Source organism: Panicum virgatum, chromosome 2N (genome assembly GCF_016808335.1).
Source record: "Panicum virgatum strain AP13 chromosome 2N, P.virgatum_v5, whole genome shotgun sequence".
In the NCBI taxonomy this organism is placed as follows: domain Eukaryota; kingdom Viridiplantae; phylum Streptophyta; class Magnoliopsida; order Poales; family Poaceae; genus Panicum; species Panicum virgatum.
Genome location: NC_053146.1, coordinates 55,644,378 through 55,661,581, shown reverse-complemented (window position 1 = coordinate 55,661,581; position 17,204 = coordinate 55,644,378). Strand labels below are relative to the sequence as shown.

The window sequence follows — 17,204 nt, the reverse complement described above, 5'->3', positions numbered from 1 at the left end:
TCCCCGGTCAGACTCGCGCGCGCGAGACGTCACGGGTTCTCTCATCTCTCTGGGGCAGGCACGCAGCTTCCTTCACATGGTGACGAGACCTAGCTCGTCAAAGATGTCTCCGTTCCAGACGACGCACTTGCTCCGAATTTACGCTGCTTAGGGGTGTTAATCGGTGATCTTTAGGTGCATCTTTAACATTTTTTAGTTCAAAATTTTGTTCTACTTTTTCAAAATTAAATCTAATTTTAAAAAATAATGCAAAATTTTAAGCTAAAAAGGTTAAAGGTGTATTTAAAAATCACTAATTTGCACCTCTAACGACGATGGTTGGGGTTGGTAGGTGCAAGATTCAGATGCGAAACAACGACTCGCTTATGAATTCGATTCCTCGACGCTTCCCCGCGACCGCGCGCGAAGAACGAACGAAGTCGACTGACTTGCGATCATCAGGGGCCTACCCAATGATAGCTAGATGCATTTGCCGCGTCCTCCGATCCGGTCCCTTTGTGATGATGTCGACAGATGGAGACGGGCATGGCCGCTGATCTGGTCGCATGCATGCATTTTCGATTCTAGTTTGGACCAGCCGCGCTAGCTCCATGCACGAGAAGCATGTGAGACTTTACGCTAGCACATGCATGCTAGTCCATGGATTGTCCAAGACGATGCTGACAGCATGCATGTATATGGAAAACGTACAAACATACACGTCCTGAATTTCAGTGGCTGCTTGACGCTGACAGTTTTCAGTACGTTGACGACCCATGACTCTGCCAAGGAAGCTACGGGCCGGGAGAGGTCAGGGGAGGACGACGTACGTCGGTCTCTAGACAGCGGGCAGCGGCGTGGTGGTGCGGCGAGGCGCCACTGCCGCGCGGTGGCGGTGGGATTGGGAACCATGCACCGGAAAAGCACCGTCGTGACGTCGTCGGATTATATTCATGCACCAGCATCCATATCTGCTAGCTCCTGCGATGCACATTCATCATAATTCTTCATCGGGATCCTGCTCAATCGCAACCGGAAGATACATGAGTACTGTGCCGTAACCTGACAAGATAAGCAGCACCGGTGCCACTTACCCCTCTGCTTTTTTTCCCCCTTTCTATTTTAGTAGTTGATTTAGGATTCTCTTGTACTACCTCTTTGTTGATGACTGATGATTTTTCGGTCTTCAGTCTTCACCCGCCCGATCGTGTTCCCGTTCAGCATCCTCTGTGCGGCATCGCGGGTTGTCGCGCGGGCGTACGTGCCGTGCACTCGTCGACATTGTATTGCATTGTGCGGCCGCGCCAGGCCAGGCGGGAGGTGCTGGTGGTGGTGTAGCAATAGTTTCTGTGGACAGCGAGTCTGTGGTGACTTCGTTAATCTTAAAAATTTGCCGGCTCACTTTTCACAGATGCTCATAGGAGTAGGATATGTGTGAGTGCGTTCATAGAGGTAGGGTTTGCGTGCGTGCGTTGTGAGTATTTGAGTTGTACTGTGTAATCTAAAAAAACTACAGCCGGGAATGGATTGGACCTGATCCAAATCCAATTGGATTTTCTTTGGCACTTAAACTCTACTGGATTTGGATCTTGTTGGGCATGAATATCCATTTACTTTGTATCAAATAGAACTGGATTTTGTTCTATAAAAACGAGTGGATAATAGAAACATTGTTGGACTAGAGGAAGGGAGGGTTGGTGTAATATCCCTAAATTTTATCAAGATAAATCGCTCATTAAAATCAATTTCAAAACTTTGCAAAACTAATTTCTTGAGCTCAACTCCCCTTGCATCTAATCCATCTCTGGATTAATCCTTATAAATTTCTTCTTCCCTACAAGCACTCCAGCTAATCAACTTTCTTTTCTAATCTCTCTTGCTCTCCATCTATCCTGTGCACTCTCTCACACGCACAAGCTACACACACTCAACACTCCTCAGCAGCATGCATTGTTGGCAATGGCTTCGAGCGGCACGTTTGCATACAAGCTTCGCAGTCAAAACTATTTATGTGCTCCCTTGGGCTACTGCACGTGTAGAAGCAACTCCAACAGGCCCTCTGTTAAGAACCCTACCCTAAATTTAAAGAGTGAAATAAAAAAATAACTCCAACAGGCTCTCTAATTAAGTCCCTAAACTAGAAAGGCCTTCAAATCTCCCTCTCCACCCCTAGGCATGGGGGCCTCTAGGGAGCCCTCCATCCATGTGCTCTACTCACCCGCTCTCTAGATTTGGATGAGAGCTGAAATACAAGGATTCTTGCTCGACTTGGATGTATAATTTAGAGGCTATGAGATAGAAACCAGCTTTCAAAAACTATATGAAAATTGTGATTTGGAGTTATTGCTGGAGATGTAAGGCTATCAATGCTAGGCACCTGTCATCCTCGCCAGCTCTCGTTCACACACGCAGGGTGTGCACGCAGGGTGTGTTTACTGGGTGAAAGTTTGGGTTTTGATTCTGTAATACATTTCGTTGTTACTTGACAAATAATATCTAATTATGAATTAATTAGGTTTAAAAGATTTAGCTCGTGCTAATCAGTTAAACTGTATAATTAGTTATTTTTTCAACTGCATTTAATGCTTCATGGATATATCTGAAAATTTGATGTAACGAGTACTGTGCAAAATTTTTTGGAAACTAAACCGGACCGCAGCACGCGCAGCACGCCGACCCCATGATATGACCGCACGCTGCCGCCTACATCACCGTGCTGCCATCGCCGCGCTGCTGCAGCCGTCCTCGCCGGCTTTGCAGCCTCGTCGCTCGCAATCGCAACACCACGCACGCGCGACACCCCAGTCCCGTGACGGACCGCGCGCTGCAGCCGGCACCATGCCGTGCCACCCAACTTCGCGCCCCACCCCGCTGCAGCCTGCAGCCGCGATCGCCGGCTTTTCTACCTCGTCGCTCACGCCCTCAACGCTACCATCACTTTAGCTGCAGCTCGCTGCTGTTCATGTTGACGTCGAGCTGCTGCAGCACACGCCCGTTGTTCTTGCCGTCCATCCTAGCGCGACGCCACCACTGCTCTCCACGCCTATAAAAGGGCAAGGCCGCGCAGAGCTCCACCACCAGTCCAATCTCGCCGGGCCGCTACGCTCCGCTTGCTGCAGCACTCCTCAGTCTTCTCTCTCCTCCACTGACAAAACTAAGCCCCGGCGATCGACCCTCTACCTGAACTGTTCTGTGCCAACTGCCAAGGTGAGATCCCAGTAGCTCCTCCACCATCTACCCCGCACACCCCATCATCCCCATCCCAGCCTCCCTCCTGAGCCAAGCTCGACGAGCTCAGGAAGCCACGGCCATGTTTGCCACTCTGGCAGAGCCGACTTGCGCCTCCCATGCTGGGAGCTGTAAAAAAGAAATCTCGTCGCCCTCCTCTTTCTCCCTATAATCTTAGGCCGTGTTTAGATTTTTACCCCCAAAAATTTTGGGAACAGAATTTTGCTAATTTGAAGTACTAAATGAAGTCTATTTATCAAACTTTTTGCACGGATGGATTGTAAATCGCAAGACAAATCTAATGATGATAATTAATTTAGGATTAATCTATAATTAGCAGATTGTTACTGTAGCATCATTGTTGCAAATCATGGATTGAGTAGGCTCATTAGATTCGTCTCGCGATTTACACCTCATTCGTGCAAAAAGTTTTATAAATAGACTTCATTTAGTACTCTATGTATGTGTCTAAACATTCGATGTGATGTTTTTAGGTGTAAAAAGTTTCTTTTACATGGCCCGTGCTGCCTTACGGCAAGTTGCAGAAGCTAGGAGCACGAAGCCTCTGTATGCCGTGCTCATTCTGTTTCTTTGTTCCTGGGCCCAAAGTACAAGTCACGTCTAAAAGCTCAAGGTACATATCAGCTCATCTTAAATCAGCCCATCACGTGCAAGCAAGACCCGTGTCCTGGTTCGTTTCACTTTATTTTCAGATTTAATCACTCTCCTACACTGCACTTCTCATGTTGCACTCATCAAGCCTCAGAGACATTATTCTTTTATTCTTTTGTAAAATTCATACAAAATCATTTACCATCGTCATCGTAGCTGATGGAATGATTGAGAAGAAGCACGCTGAGAAGAAGTTTGGAGATCAGTACCGCGAGCCGGAGCAGGAAGATCCATACGCGAGCAGGAGCTCCTAAAAGGTTTTGAAGACGGCAAGTCCAATCTTATTCTTTGATGTATATTTTATTCAGTTTAATAAACACAATATATTGGTCTATTTATAATATTGCATGTTGTTTTGCTGCTGAAACACGGTTGGATAGCCACTCTTTGATTACTATGATCATTACTTGATGATCTAGACGTATCTCTAAATATGATTTGCTCTGTTTGGATGATAAGTTCTGCTAGAATGCTTAGAATCGTGTTACTCATTTTATCACACTTGAATATGAATACAATGTGTTCTTAAAAAATAAATGCGTGGGCATTTAAAAGGAGAAAATAAGATTTTTGGAAGATAAAAGAAAGAGGTGTTTAGATGAGATAGATGGGTATTTCTTGTTCGAAATGTCATGATAAACTCGTACCTTAGTGGTTGAGTAAGGTTGGGAATATCCATCTTGTCATATTTAAGGATCGAGTTGATGTGTCCTAACTTGATCAATATTGTATAACCACTCGACCGTTATCTGTGGCGACGGCTTAGCATAAATTCCATTAGTTAGTATGTTAATCATCAGGAGGCTGGTGATCAACAGGTGATCAAAGAGACGGGATAAGTTTCGGGTGACTTATGCCTCGGTTGAACCTCACTGGTAGGTCGATGACCCCTTGGTGTGGATCCCGTGTTGGCTAGTTAGGTCTACCTAAGTTGAGCAATGATCTCGATAGGATCCGCACTAATACTAATGTGATCATGCTGTCGTACCCTATTTGTGAGAAAAGTGGATACCTCTACAGAATTAAAACTTATTCGAATAGTTGTGCCCATGACATTGGGCGAGTTACGGTTTGATCACATGACTAGATCTTTAGGTAGGGATGGTTTTATGGTGTAAGTTGTTTTGGAACTTGTCCGGCAGTTGTGTCGTGTGTTACGGCGGATAAGGAGTCCAGTACCAATTACAACTTGGATCCTTTATATAAGATCAATCCCTCATATTAAACGGTTAATAAATAATTGTTTTGAGAAAACCTTTTATAAAATAAACCCTTGCAGGAGTAAAATTTGATTTTACTACAAATTAACCTAAGTCTTATTCTTGTTATATCTTGTGCATATTCTTTGTTATCCCCCTCCGTGGAGTAGGTTGGACTTGTTGAATACTTCTTTACTTTTCTCTATTTTATTGTTTTAGAGAAAGACCCGGAATTTGTTATGAGGACGTTGAGTAGGTGGTCGTTTCCGCAACCCAACGCTGCTTGTGGTGTTGACCTTGTGCTGGATGCTTCCGCTGGCGAGTTACTCTGAGTTCGTTCTGGATCTCCTCTTGTTTGTGCTTTGGAGTATCGTTGTGAACTTATTATCATGTGTATGGAGTACCCGCCTCCATAGAGATTGTATGGTGACTGAACTATCTGTTGAATATATGTGTTGAAAATCGACGGAAGGGGTAAAGACTAAATGTGATACAAATATCAGTTCTAAAAGGCTGTTAACACATTTATTCAACAGATAGTTCAGTTACCGTACAACTTTCAGACACTGATAAACACGATAATTAGTAAAAAGGCAACAACGATACTCCAAAGCACGAACAATACGAGGTCTAGATTGGACTCAGAGTAACTCACCAACGGAAGTATCTTGCACAGAGCCAATACCACAGGCAGCATTGGGCGCGGAAGCGACCACCTACTCGACGTCCTCAATAACGAAGTCCAGGTCTTCCTCTGAAGCAACCAAATAGAGGTGAGAACAAAAGTACTCAACAAGTCTAACCTCTTCCATGGTGGGGGATAAGAAAAAAATATGCATAGGATATAACTAAGATGAGGTTGAGGTTAATTTGTAAGTAAGTCAAATTTTACTAATGCATGGATTTATTTCAAAAAAAGTTTTCTCAAAATAATTCTTTAGTAACTAATTAATAACATGGTTGATCCTACATAAAGGATCCAAGTTATAATTGCTACCGGACTCCTCATCCGCCATAGCACACGGCACAACTGTTGGACACCTTCCAAAACAACTCACACCATAAAACCACCCCTACCTAAAGATCTAGTCATGTGACCAAACCGTAACTCACCCAATATCGTGGGCACGGCTATTCAAATAGATTTTAACTCTGCAGAGGTGTCTACTTTCCCCACAAATAGAGTACCGCAACATGATTACCTTAGTGTCAGTGCGGATCCTATCGAAGCCATTACCCACCTTAGTTAGACCTGACTAGCCAACACAGGATCCACCAAGGGATCGTCGACCTACCAGTGAGGTCCAATCGGGTATAAGTCACCCAGATTTTATCCCGTCTTCTTGATTATCTGATGCTCACCAGCTCTTCTGATGATTAACAGACTAGCTAGTGAAATTTATGCTAAGTCGTTCCCACACATAACAGACGATTGGTTGTGCGATAATTTGAGTTAGGCAAGATGACACATCAACTCGGTCTTTAATTATAACAAGATGGATATCTTCCAACCTTAATCAACCACTAAGGTACGAGCTCATCATAGCATTTCACACAAGAAACATCCACCCATCTCATCTAAACATATCTTTCTTTTATTTTTCAAAAATCTCATTTTTTCCCTTTTAAATACTCACGCATATATTCTTTAAAAATACATTGTAATCATATTTGAAGTGTGTAACACGATTCTGAGCATTCTAGCAGGATTTATCATCCAAACAAAGCAAATCATATTTAGAGACACATCTAGATCATCAATGAATGATCATAAAAATCAAGGGTGGCTATCCAACCGTGTTTCAGCAGCAAAACAACATGCAATTTTATAAACTGGCCAATATGTGGTGTTTGTAAAACTGGATAAAATATATATAAAGAATGAGATTGAACTTGCCGTCTTCATAGCCTTTCGGGAGCGTGCTTCTCCTCAATCACTCTGTCAGCTACGACGACCATGGTGCAACGACAAACAACCATGAACAAGCATGAAATTAAATAAAATAAGCTTAAAAGGAGAAGAAAAATGAAAGGAATTGATGGTAAATGATTTTGTAGAAATTTTGCAAAAGAATAAGTGTTTCTGAGCCTTGATGAGTGCAACGTGAGAACTGCTGCAGGGCGACCGCTGGTCATGGGGGCAGCGCGATGGAAAGCGTCGGTAGCGGCCGCCACCCCTACTGGCGGCGAGGGCGAGGCGGTGACGCAGAGTAGTCCTCGGATCTGTCGGCAGCCTCGAGGAGGTGGGCGCGGATGAGGTTGATGTGCTTCCCCAGCAGGGCCATTGGCGCCCGGCCTAGTTGAGGGGTGAGACTCGAGAGGAGGTTAGGAGAAGACCAAATGTCAAATTTAAGGTCAAAATGTAAAATGAATTATAATTTGGAACGGAGGGAGTACATGCTCTAATAAACTTATTATATTTGTGATTAGAGGAAAGAAATTTGTAGAAAGGTAGTTCGAAACTATTATCATTACTTAAAGTGGAATTAATACCTTAGAAGTAAGCATGGCGTGACCGGCTTGTTGAAAGTTGATACTTCAAATCGATAATTAGAACTTGTTTGGGAATGTTATACTATAAATCTGTAATGTAAAGCCATTTAATGAACTGAGGCAAAATAATCAAAACCGTATGAAGTTTTTTTCTAACCTGTGAAGCCATTTCGAGATAAATCCTCTCAGACTTTTATCTGAAAATTTTGAAGAAGAAGAAATTATAATTCATTTGACTTTTTAACCCTAAATTTGACCATTCACCTTATTCAAAAAAGTGTGTAAACATTGTCAAATTTTAAGTCATTTTTGAAGAATTTTTATTAATAAAGCAAGCTACAAAACAAGTGATATTTGCGCAAATTTTGGAAAAAGCCGAGTGGTAAAACTTGAGGTCAAAAAAGTCAAACGGATTATAATTTGGAATGGAGGGAGTACATGCTCTAATAAACTTATTATATTTGTGATTAGAGGAAAGAAATTTGTAGAAAGGTAGTTTGAAGCTATTATCAATGCTTAAAATGGAATGAATACCTCAAAAAAAAGTCAGGGGCCAAACGAAAAAACCAACGGGGTCGGATGCATTAAACATTGGGGTCAACCTCATAGAGGAACAGTGCTGAACAGTATTTTTCATTTATTTTAGCAAATTTTATCGGGGTCCAGTGACCCAGTGGCTCCATTGAGCTCCGCCCCTGACAAAAGTAAGCATGGAGTGACCCCAGTGGCTCCATTGAGCTCCGCCCCTGTCAAAAGTAAGCATGGAGTGACTGGCTTGTTGAGAGTTGATATACTTAAAATCGATAATTAGGGCTTGTTTGGGAAGGTTATACGGCTCCGGTATACTGTAAAATTGTAACGTAAAGCTGTTTCATGAACTAAGGCAAAAATAAATTAGAACTGTATGAAGTTTTTTTTCGACCGGTGAAGCCGTCTTGAGATAAATCCTCCCAGACAGACTCTTATCTGAAAATTTTGACGAGTCAATTGAAGGATATTAGTGACTAGTACCATAAGCAGGTAGTCTGAAACCAGTCAGTAAAATAGAAGAAGAAAGAAAAAAACTGTTGCGAAGGAGCCAGTGGCTCGGTGGTAGCGCTCGCGGTTGCGAGGCTGCCCGCCAGCGTTCGATCCCCCGTGATCGCAACGCTGGTGTCGCACCGGGTGCTGAGGCCTGTGTGTGTGGGTATGCATGCGTGTGTGTTGAGGTGTGTGTGCCTCGATATGACGCGTTCTGAGACTACTCGGACAGTCTCGTCTGTGTTGAGTTCGGTTAGCGTGGGCGTCCAAAATCTTATATGATTCCCGGTGCTCTTGGTGCTTTCAAAAAAAACTGATGTTTCGATGTCTACCCGTGATCCGTGAACCATAACGGCGAGGCTTCAGGCATCGCCACTCCACTATGGTACGGGTAGGCTCCAAGCGACAGCCACGCCCCCGGCCAAGAGACTCGTACGACGTCGTGTCGCTCCTGCAGTCACACCCGGACGCCGGACGCCTCGCGCAAATCCACTCCCACGTCGTCACCTCCGGCCTGGAGAGCGACCGCTTCGTGGCCGCCGGCCTCGTCGCGCGCTGGGCCGTGCTGGCGTGGCGGCCGCACGCAACGTGTTCGACCGCGCGCCCCACAGGGACACCTTCCTCTGGAACGTCATGCTCCAGGGCTATGCGCGGGCCGGGCCGTCGCACGCGCGAGAGGCCGTTGCGCTCTTCGCGCGCATGCACGCGAGCACCCGGGCCACCGCGGCCGGGAACCGCTACACGTACACGTTCATCGTCAAGGCGTGCGCCGCCGCGGGGGACGACGACGCGGGTCGCGCCGGACGGGCTGTGCACGCGCTCGCGGTCGGAGCCGGGGTCGACCTCGACGTCTTCGTGGGCAACGCGCTCGTCGCGTTCTACGCGAGGTGCGGCGACGTGGCGGCGGCGAGGAAGGTGTTCGACGGGGTCGCCGCGAAGGACGTCGTGAGCTGGAACTCGATGGTCGCCGGGTACGCCCAGAACGGGCACTCGGACGAGGCCGTCGCGCTGCTCCGTTCCATGCTGCGGCGCGGCGCGACCTGCCGGCCTGACCATGTCACCTTAGTCGCCGCGCTGCCGGCCTGCGCGGCGTCGGCGGCCACACGCGAAGGCCTGTGGGCGCATTCCTACGCCGTAAAGAAGGCCTTTCGCGTGGACGACGCGTTGGCTAGCGGGCTCATTGCCACGTACGCCGCGTGCGGCCGGCTGGACACCGCCCGGGCCATCTTCGACCGTGCACCGGGCCGGAACCAGGCCGTCTACAGCTCAATGATCCAGGCTTACGGGAGCCACGGTCATGGCGTCGAGGCACTGAACCTGTTCCGCCTTATGCTAGCGAAAGGCATTGCGCCCGACGGCATCTGCTTCGTGTCCGTGCTTTCGGCTTGCGCGCACAGCGGACTGGTCGACGACGGGCTCAGGGTCTTCGGCACGATGGGAGACCACGGCGTGGAGAGGCGGCAGGTGCACTACGCCTGCGTGATCGACTTGCTCGGCCGCGCCGGGCAGCTGTCCCGGGCGCTCGGGTTCGTGGAGTCCATATGCCGTTTGAACCGGGGAAAGACGTCTGGGGCGCGCTGCTCGCCGCCTGCCGGCTGCACGACGACATGGAGCTCGCCGTGCGTGCGGCCGAGCACCTGCTCGTCCTCGACGCAGGGAACGCTGGCCGGTACGCCGCGTGGGCTCAGATGTACGACGCCGGCGGCAGGTGGGACGACGCGTCGAGGGTGAGGAGAATGATGCAGGATCGAGGGGCGAACAAGCCACTAGCAATCAGTATTATTGAGGAACACATGGACGCAGGATCCACCCGAGGCTAAGAACCCCCAGCCTTCCAGGCTGTCTAGCAGAATAAGCAACGTGTTACTTTCCATCACGATGAAACTATGCAGAGTGCAGAGTAGACGGAACAGAAACAGGGTAAACACGTGGGTGAACAAAATGTTCAAAACGGGTGGTATAATCGTAATGGAAATGGAATCACTGTCAAGGATCCTACAAACGCTGGGAGAACTTGCAAAGGAGCGACTCTACAAACACCATTAACTTTGAGCTTTCCCTGCGCCAACTATGGATGATTACAGGTATGGACGTATGGTACAAATTCTGTGACAACCCCGCCAAATTTAGACAGTTACAAAGTTCACAGGCGGATATGATCCAGCTTCAACTCTGAAAGGGTAAATTTTTTGTATGTAATGCTACATGGTTAGCGAATCAGGAAGTGAAGTTGGAGCTCCGAGGATCTTGCCGCCAACGTCAGGAAAGCATTCTTGGTCTGGCAGTGAGCCGATCTTACCATCAGCTTCCACCTTGACTGGGTACTTGAGGAGGTGCCCCTGTAGTGTTCCCATTTCTTCGGCTGTAAACCTTTGCCAGTTCTCTTCAGCTATTTGATTCACAAACCTTACACAGTCCAAACTCGAAGGATCCTTGAAGCGATCATCAACCATTCCAAGGTGCTCTGCCCAGAGAGACGTTCTGTATCCATATACCTGAAGGGAAAAAAATTATACGTGGGTAAAGGAAAATGATATGAGCAGTTGTATATGCATTGTTTTTAAGTGTAGGGTTGTACAATCTCAAAACAAAATAAGTTACTAGTCAATAGAAATATTTCAGTAAGCAATTTGGTAGAAAGAAGACTTGATCTCGAGGACCAAGGTTGTAGAATCATCAACATTGCAGTAAGCAATTTGGTAGAAAGAAGACGTTATCTTGAGTACCAAGCCACAAACCTGTCCGTGAGGATGTCTATTCTTTGTAGACCATGCATAATGAGGCTGGTATGCCCCCATTGCAATTTCAGTATCTCTGGAACCTGCCAGGGATCTCTGGTTGATGTTTGCCGAACCCAGAATGACGTATTCATCATCCACAATCATCCCTTTTGCATGAACGTAGATCATGAACCGCCGATATTTTGTAGCTAAGGCCTGTAGGTTTTAAAAGCAGAAAAAAATTAACATAAGAATCTGACTGCTGTTAAATTATTAAGAAGAAAAACGAACTAGGCTCAGGACAATATGGCACGCTGCGTATGTGTGCCAGTTCTTCAAAGGCTTCAAAGCCATACATGAGCAGACAACAAAAGGACTTTAGAATGACAGGAGCCCAGTATCACATATTAAAATATAGTGAACAGTGAAAATATATCAAACTGAGGAGATTTCATTTGTATTAACATTTGTCATTTCTGGCATCCTAAATTACAACAATCAGGCCAGAATCAATGCAAAAGGTAAACCAATACAGCACACAAAAAATAATACTCAGACATCTGACATTCAGAACAACAACTCAATAAGAATCAATCAACGAAGTAGGGCCTACTATAATATCAGTAAACTAAATCAACTTAAGTATGCATTCATTCTCGCCAAAAGACAGCATTTATCAGTTTAGCCAAACAGGTTACGGTAAGAAGGCAACTTTCCAAGCCAATGTATCAGCATTTGGGGAAACTTCTCCTTATGAACTTGCGCCACTTTAAGCGGTAAACACTATCCTATCAATATGCACATGAGTAGATGGTGGAAAAAATAAAAAGCAGTTAGATAAGTTTTTGTATCGAGTAACTTCGACATTTTTTTGTTAGAAGAATGAAAGAAGGAATGCAACAAATATATTACCGCTGCACTTTTATCTGTAGATTTCTCTGACTCCAGGCTGCCGTTTGACGTTGGTTCTTCCCGATTTCCAAGACAAAAGAAGTTCAAGTAATCTTGAGGGTGCAAATCCTTAATGTCCATTGCCTTAAGCTCATCTGCAATTATCTTATACATCATCTCCATTGTCTGGGCCTGTAAGATGGGAGACAAATCATGAACATAGTTAGTTGCTAAATCCCAATTTCTATGATGCTGTTGCTGTGCCATACTCTGTTCTAAAAAGAGGTGAAAAAACTTGTTTTGATATTTAAGGAAACTGGCAAACTTAGCAAATGTGACTGTAAGCCTACTCACTATTCTGTATATGTACAACATAATAGATTTTAATGAATCAAGAGCAAAGTTTTTTTTGTCCCTAGTGTAATACACCAGTCTCTCAATTCTATGAAATTAAATACACAGTATCATCAAGGTTAGAAAGCGCTATGATGATATAATCCTCAAAATTTCACTAAACTATTACTTGCCTTACACAACATGGAACATGAAAAGTCTGCAATGAAAGAAAAGGATTTCACCAATACATAAAGGAATTTACCTGAAAGAAAAGGATTTCTTGCACAGATGATGCAGTAGGTACTCCTTCAGGCCACATTGGTATCACTACATACACTGCAAAGCGTTCTCCTGCTCTAATCTTACTTGCAATTTTGAGGGCTAATTCTATTGGTATCAGATTGTCAGCACCTGCCACATAAATAGCATGTAGCATCCTTAAACATTAACAGTTAATTCAAGCAGTAGTAGCATAAGGAACAGTGCTAAATTTGAAACAAAGAGAATGTGACCTACCTAAAACAGAATTAAATATGATACAACTAACCTACACTCTGTCCGTTTTCCTCCCACTTTTGACAGTAGAAGATATACATGTAAGTGTATACTACAGAGTCAATGTAACTACATATCCATGAAAAGCAGGCAGAATGAAACAAAGAAAAAGGTCAAACCTGAATTCACATAGGATGGCCAAGCATATGAAGAACCAAGAAAATATTGATTCTCAATATAAATGAAATGCTGTGCAGATCTGATTGCCCGGACATATGCAGTATGAATGCTCTTATCAATTATCAGGTTCTTCCGGCACACGAGATTCTGCAGAGATGCATTTAGTTAGTACCTGTAACAGTTTTAAAACAGTACAATACGAGTGAAAAGGGCAAAAACAACACCAACATTAAAAGAGCTAAAACTTTACTGAAAATTCCCAATGAGGCAATGAGTATATTCTCCATCATCGCTGTAGAAGACAGAAAATAGAGATGTTGACTAACCTGCTTTGAAGCTTCTTTGGAATCACTAGGAAATCCTTTTAGTGAACCAGAGTCAATTGACCGGAATACCTGCAGAGTTAAAAAAATACATTAACCACTCCAGAAAATTTCATGATTATTTTGACAAAAAATAGAACTTAAAAGCTGCATGACAACCTGAACATGCCAATTTTCAGGATCTTCTTCTTTTGAAACCCACAAAGTAGGATGATCATTTGGAATATTAGGTGAAGGGCTTAGTATCCATGAGATACGCTCCAGCTTAATTAAAGCATCATCTTTCCAATGGGATACTGTCCTAAAACGGTCACGCCATTTTGTTGCCTTTCGCCACCGCTGTTCAAAATTTTTCAAGACATCGTAGGCAGCAGGACCATCAATCCTGCAATGTAAATCATGCCATGGTTGTCTAGGTCCCTTTGCACCTGCCTGCATCAGGTGAATACATATGATTATAAGAAGCATCAAAAGCTTGGTAATGTATTACATGAAGTATTCAAGCTTGACAACAGGAATGAAGCCAAGAATCGTACAAAGAGGGGGCCAACTAGTAATTGCAATGCATGGACAAGTAGTAATCTCCCAACCAATTTGACATGGCAAATTCATGAGTACACAAGATTGTGCAGGGGCCAAGAGGGGGGCCATGCCCCTCCTGGTCCCCTTACTAGCTTCGTCCCTGTGCTGAGGAGCTTCATTCACAGGCTCCATTCTTTGAGATGTATGGAAATTTAGAACATGCTAGCACAAAAGAACTCACCGAAAATGTAGGGTTATGGTAATCATTTTCGAATGCTGTGTCAAGATCTTTGAAAAGCCTGTGTTCTGGTGTGTCATAGCGGCCATCACAAAGATCTAGGCCCCCGATGAAAGCTGCAACTTTCCGCTTGTTTCCCCATGCTTGTGTATCAACCAGCACACATTTTTGATGGTGTGTAAACAAAGTTCCAACAACCTGCCAGCTACAAATTCAATATTATCAAGTGCATCCAAATATTCAACTATTTAACGTGAAATATAATAAAGCAACTATTTGAGGGGGGAAAAATCCCAATTGTTGCAATCATGTTCTCCCTTTAGTTGACCCATCCCCATAAGAAAAAAGGAACTTATGTCGATATGGTCTGCTAACAGGTAATGCAAGTCAGTTATGGTTTGAGGATCCCTTCTTATGAATTGAATTATGGGCTCCCAAAGAAGAGTGAATTGAAGAAGAAATGGATGAATTTTGGGCTCTGATTGTTCTTCCTATTGAGCAAAGCAATAGAAGATCCTACTGCAAAGATGAACTAAAAAGAAAGAACCATAAATTCTCGCTCAAAACTTGCCTGTTGTTTGAAAATGCTTAGCTTATTGCTGGCATATCGAGGAGAAAGAACACATATGACTGAGGAATGCTTGAAAAACTTCCGAGTTTCTTCATCATGAGTTGCCATAACTCCACCCTGCGCAAGCATAGGTAATGTTTCTTAAAGATAATACCACAGGGAAAGATTCGCAATAGGAAGGAATATCATGTTTCAGTAGATTCAGAAAACACGGCTTAGATTCGCATTTGTCTAAGATGCATGGTCACATTTTATGGCAAACTGAAAGCAGAGAATGGATGAAAGTTAAATGTCCATGTATTGAAGAGAGTGTTTTCACATTCTGTTACAAACTTACAACAGGCAACTATTTATGATTAACATATCAACTTGGCTCCATGTATGGATTGACTCAAGTGCACCAATTCCTTGCCGATGAGTCAACATCACATACATGAATTCCTTGCCAATGAGTCAACATCAGATGCATGAATTCCTTGCCAATTAGTCAACATCACATAAACTGGAAGTAAAAGGTATGTGGAAAACTAGATTATGGAGTCTCACCGTCTTGATGAAAAACTTGTTATGTGAAGTTTTGTCATCCCACACGAGCAGGCACACTCTGACACCCTCCTGCGACTTGAACTTGAGCAGGTCTCCCAGTGTAAGGTCGCCACCCTCAGGCAATGGCCGCGAGGGCGACCCCTCGCGCACGAGCCGCACCTTGTCGTAGACCGACCAGCCGACGATGTATATCATGTGGTGCGCCTCTAGGATGGCGTGGCAGATGTCCTCCCAGCACGCGTTGTGCTCGAACATCTTGCCGTTCTCGAGCTCAATCTCCGGCAGGTCCCCTTCCCTGACGTGCGCGTCCTGGTACAGCGTAACTTGGCCCCCGTGGCGGAGCGGGAAGTAGGAGTCCTTAATGCCGCTGTGGTCGGGGTCCCCGGGGATGCCGTGCCGGTATGCCGGGTTCTCGGCGATGGGCTGGAAGCGGAAGCGGAGGCGCAGCGCGGTGTCGGGCTTGTACGGCTTGCCGTTGGTGCCGATGATGGGGTACCAATCTTCGACCTCTTCGCCCCTGGCGACGAGGTCGGCCGGTACGGTGACGGTGCCGATGAGCTGCGCGCCGAAGGTGTCGTTGTCCTTGACCTGGAACTCGAGCGCGGCGGCGCGGTGGGCGAGCGGCACAGCGAAGCGCTCCTCCCAGACGGGCTCCTGGCAGTTGGGAATGACGGCGGTGCGCGCGACGACGGCGTCGGCCACGGACAGCGTGACGTAGGGGTCGCTGGTGATGATCTTCCGGTGGTGCTGGCGGGCGCCGCCGCCTCGCGTGGCGGCGGTGGTGGGGAGCGGTTGCTTGGGCCCGCACGAGGTGGGCGGGCGGCAGGCGGCGAAGCACCGGCGGACCTGCTCGGAGAAGAGGTCCATGTTGGGCAGCAGGCGCGCCTCGAGGATCCAGAGGTCGAGGTCGCCGTGCAGGAGCACGGGCTTCGCCGGAGACTCGCCGCCGGCCGACGACGCCATCGCCGGCGACGGAGCCTCGCGGTCGAGGGGGGGCGCGCGGGACGCAGACGGGCGAGCGCCTAGCCAACCAACCGGAGCCCTCCGCCCCTAGGCGCCCCTCTTATAGCGCAGCGCCCTCCGCGGCGGGGATTCCGGCGGGCGGGCGGCCTCGGCTCCGCCCGCAAACGGCAGCGTTTTGCGGGAGGCGGCGGCGAGGCGGGCGGGCGGGTTCGGCTGGATCTCGAGATTTGGCAATTTAGCCTGAAATAGCATGCGGCTTATGCTTATCACAGTTATCAGAAGCGCTTCATTTTTTTTTTCTTCTCCTTTTTATTACTCCCACTCCCACCAGGCCACCACCCAGTTTCAGGTCATTTCTCCGGACTCCGACACCAAGGGCTGCGTCCGCATGGTGCGCCGCGAAACGCAACGCAACGGTCGCCTGAACGGGCAGCTAGCTAGCCAAGCCCCTCCTGGCAGGTGGGGCACGCGACGCCAGGGCCCATCGGCATAGGCGTGCGGCCGTGGCATTTGCTTGATTCGCGGGCCTGGCCGCCTGGGGGCGCCGAGGGGATGTGGGATATGCAAGGCAGGAGAGGCAGCGCGTGAGGCCGGATCACGTGGCCCCCCGGTGATCTTCTTGAAGCGGGCGAGGACGAGAAGCCCACGCTGGTTGCGTCCGCCCGCAATCGTGGCCGGGGCGGTTGGTGCGGTGGGCGGCGGGCACGGGGGCACGTCGTGCGTAAGGATGGGAAACGGATACTAGATATCCGAATTATTTAATATCCATATTAGTTTTAATATCAATATGGATATTTGTATCCGTATTCGAATTAAATATGGTAGCAA

At 46.5% G+C, this 17,204-nt stretch overlaps 2 protein-coding genes across 2 annotated transcripts; one reads left to right on the top strand and one right to left on the bottom strand.

The window, feature by feature from the left end:
- The first annotated feature begins 9,224 nt into the window (after positions 1-9,224).
- Positions 9,225-10,767, top strand: LOC120662788 (pentatricopeptide repeat-containing protein At3g57430, chloroplastic-like). Its single transcript, XM_039941864.1, has 2 exons — positions 9,225-10,260; positions 10,676-10,767. The coding sequence occupies exons 1-2, from the start codon at positions 9,225-9,227 to the stop codon at positions 10,765-10,767; spliced, it is 1,128 nt and encodes a 375-aa protein (XP_039797798.1).
- Positions 10,534-16,633, bottom strand: LOC120658222 (phospholipase D delta-like). The gene is made up of 10 exons (XM_039936459.1): positions 15,414-16,633; positions 14,868-14,984; positions 14,300-14,494; positions 13,696-13,968; positions 13,540-13,608; positions 13,213-13,360; positions 12,801-12,949; positions 12,224-12,394; positions 11,330-11,527; positions 10,534-11,086 (listed from the first exon to the last, which is right to left on the bottom strand). Exons 1-10 carry the CDS (start codon positions 16,374-16,376, stop codon positions 10,793-10,795), a joined length of 2,577 nt encoding a protein of 858 aa, XP_039792393.1. The 5' UTR covers positions 16,377-16,633; the 3' UTR covers positions 10,534-10,792.
- Positions 16,634-17,204: the final 571 nt, after the last annotated feature.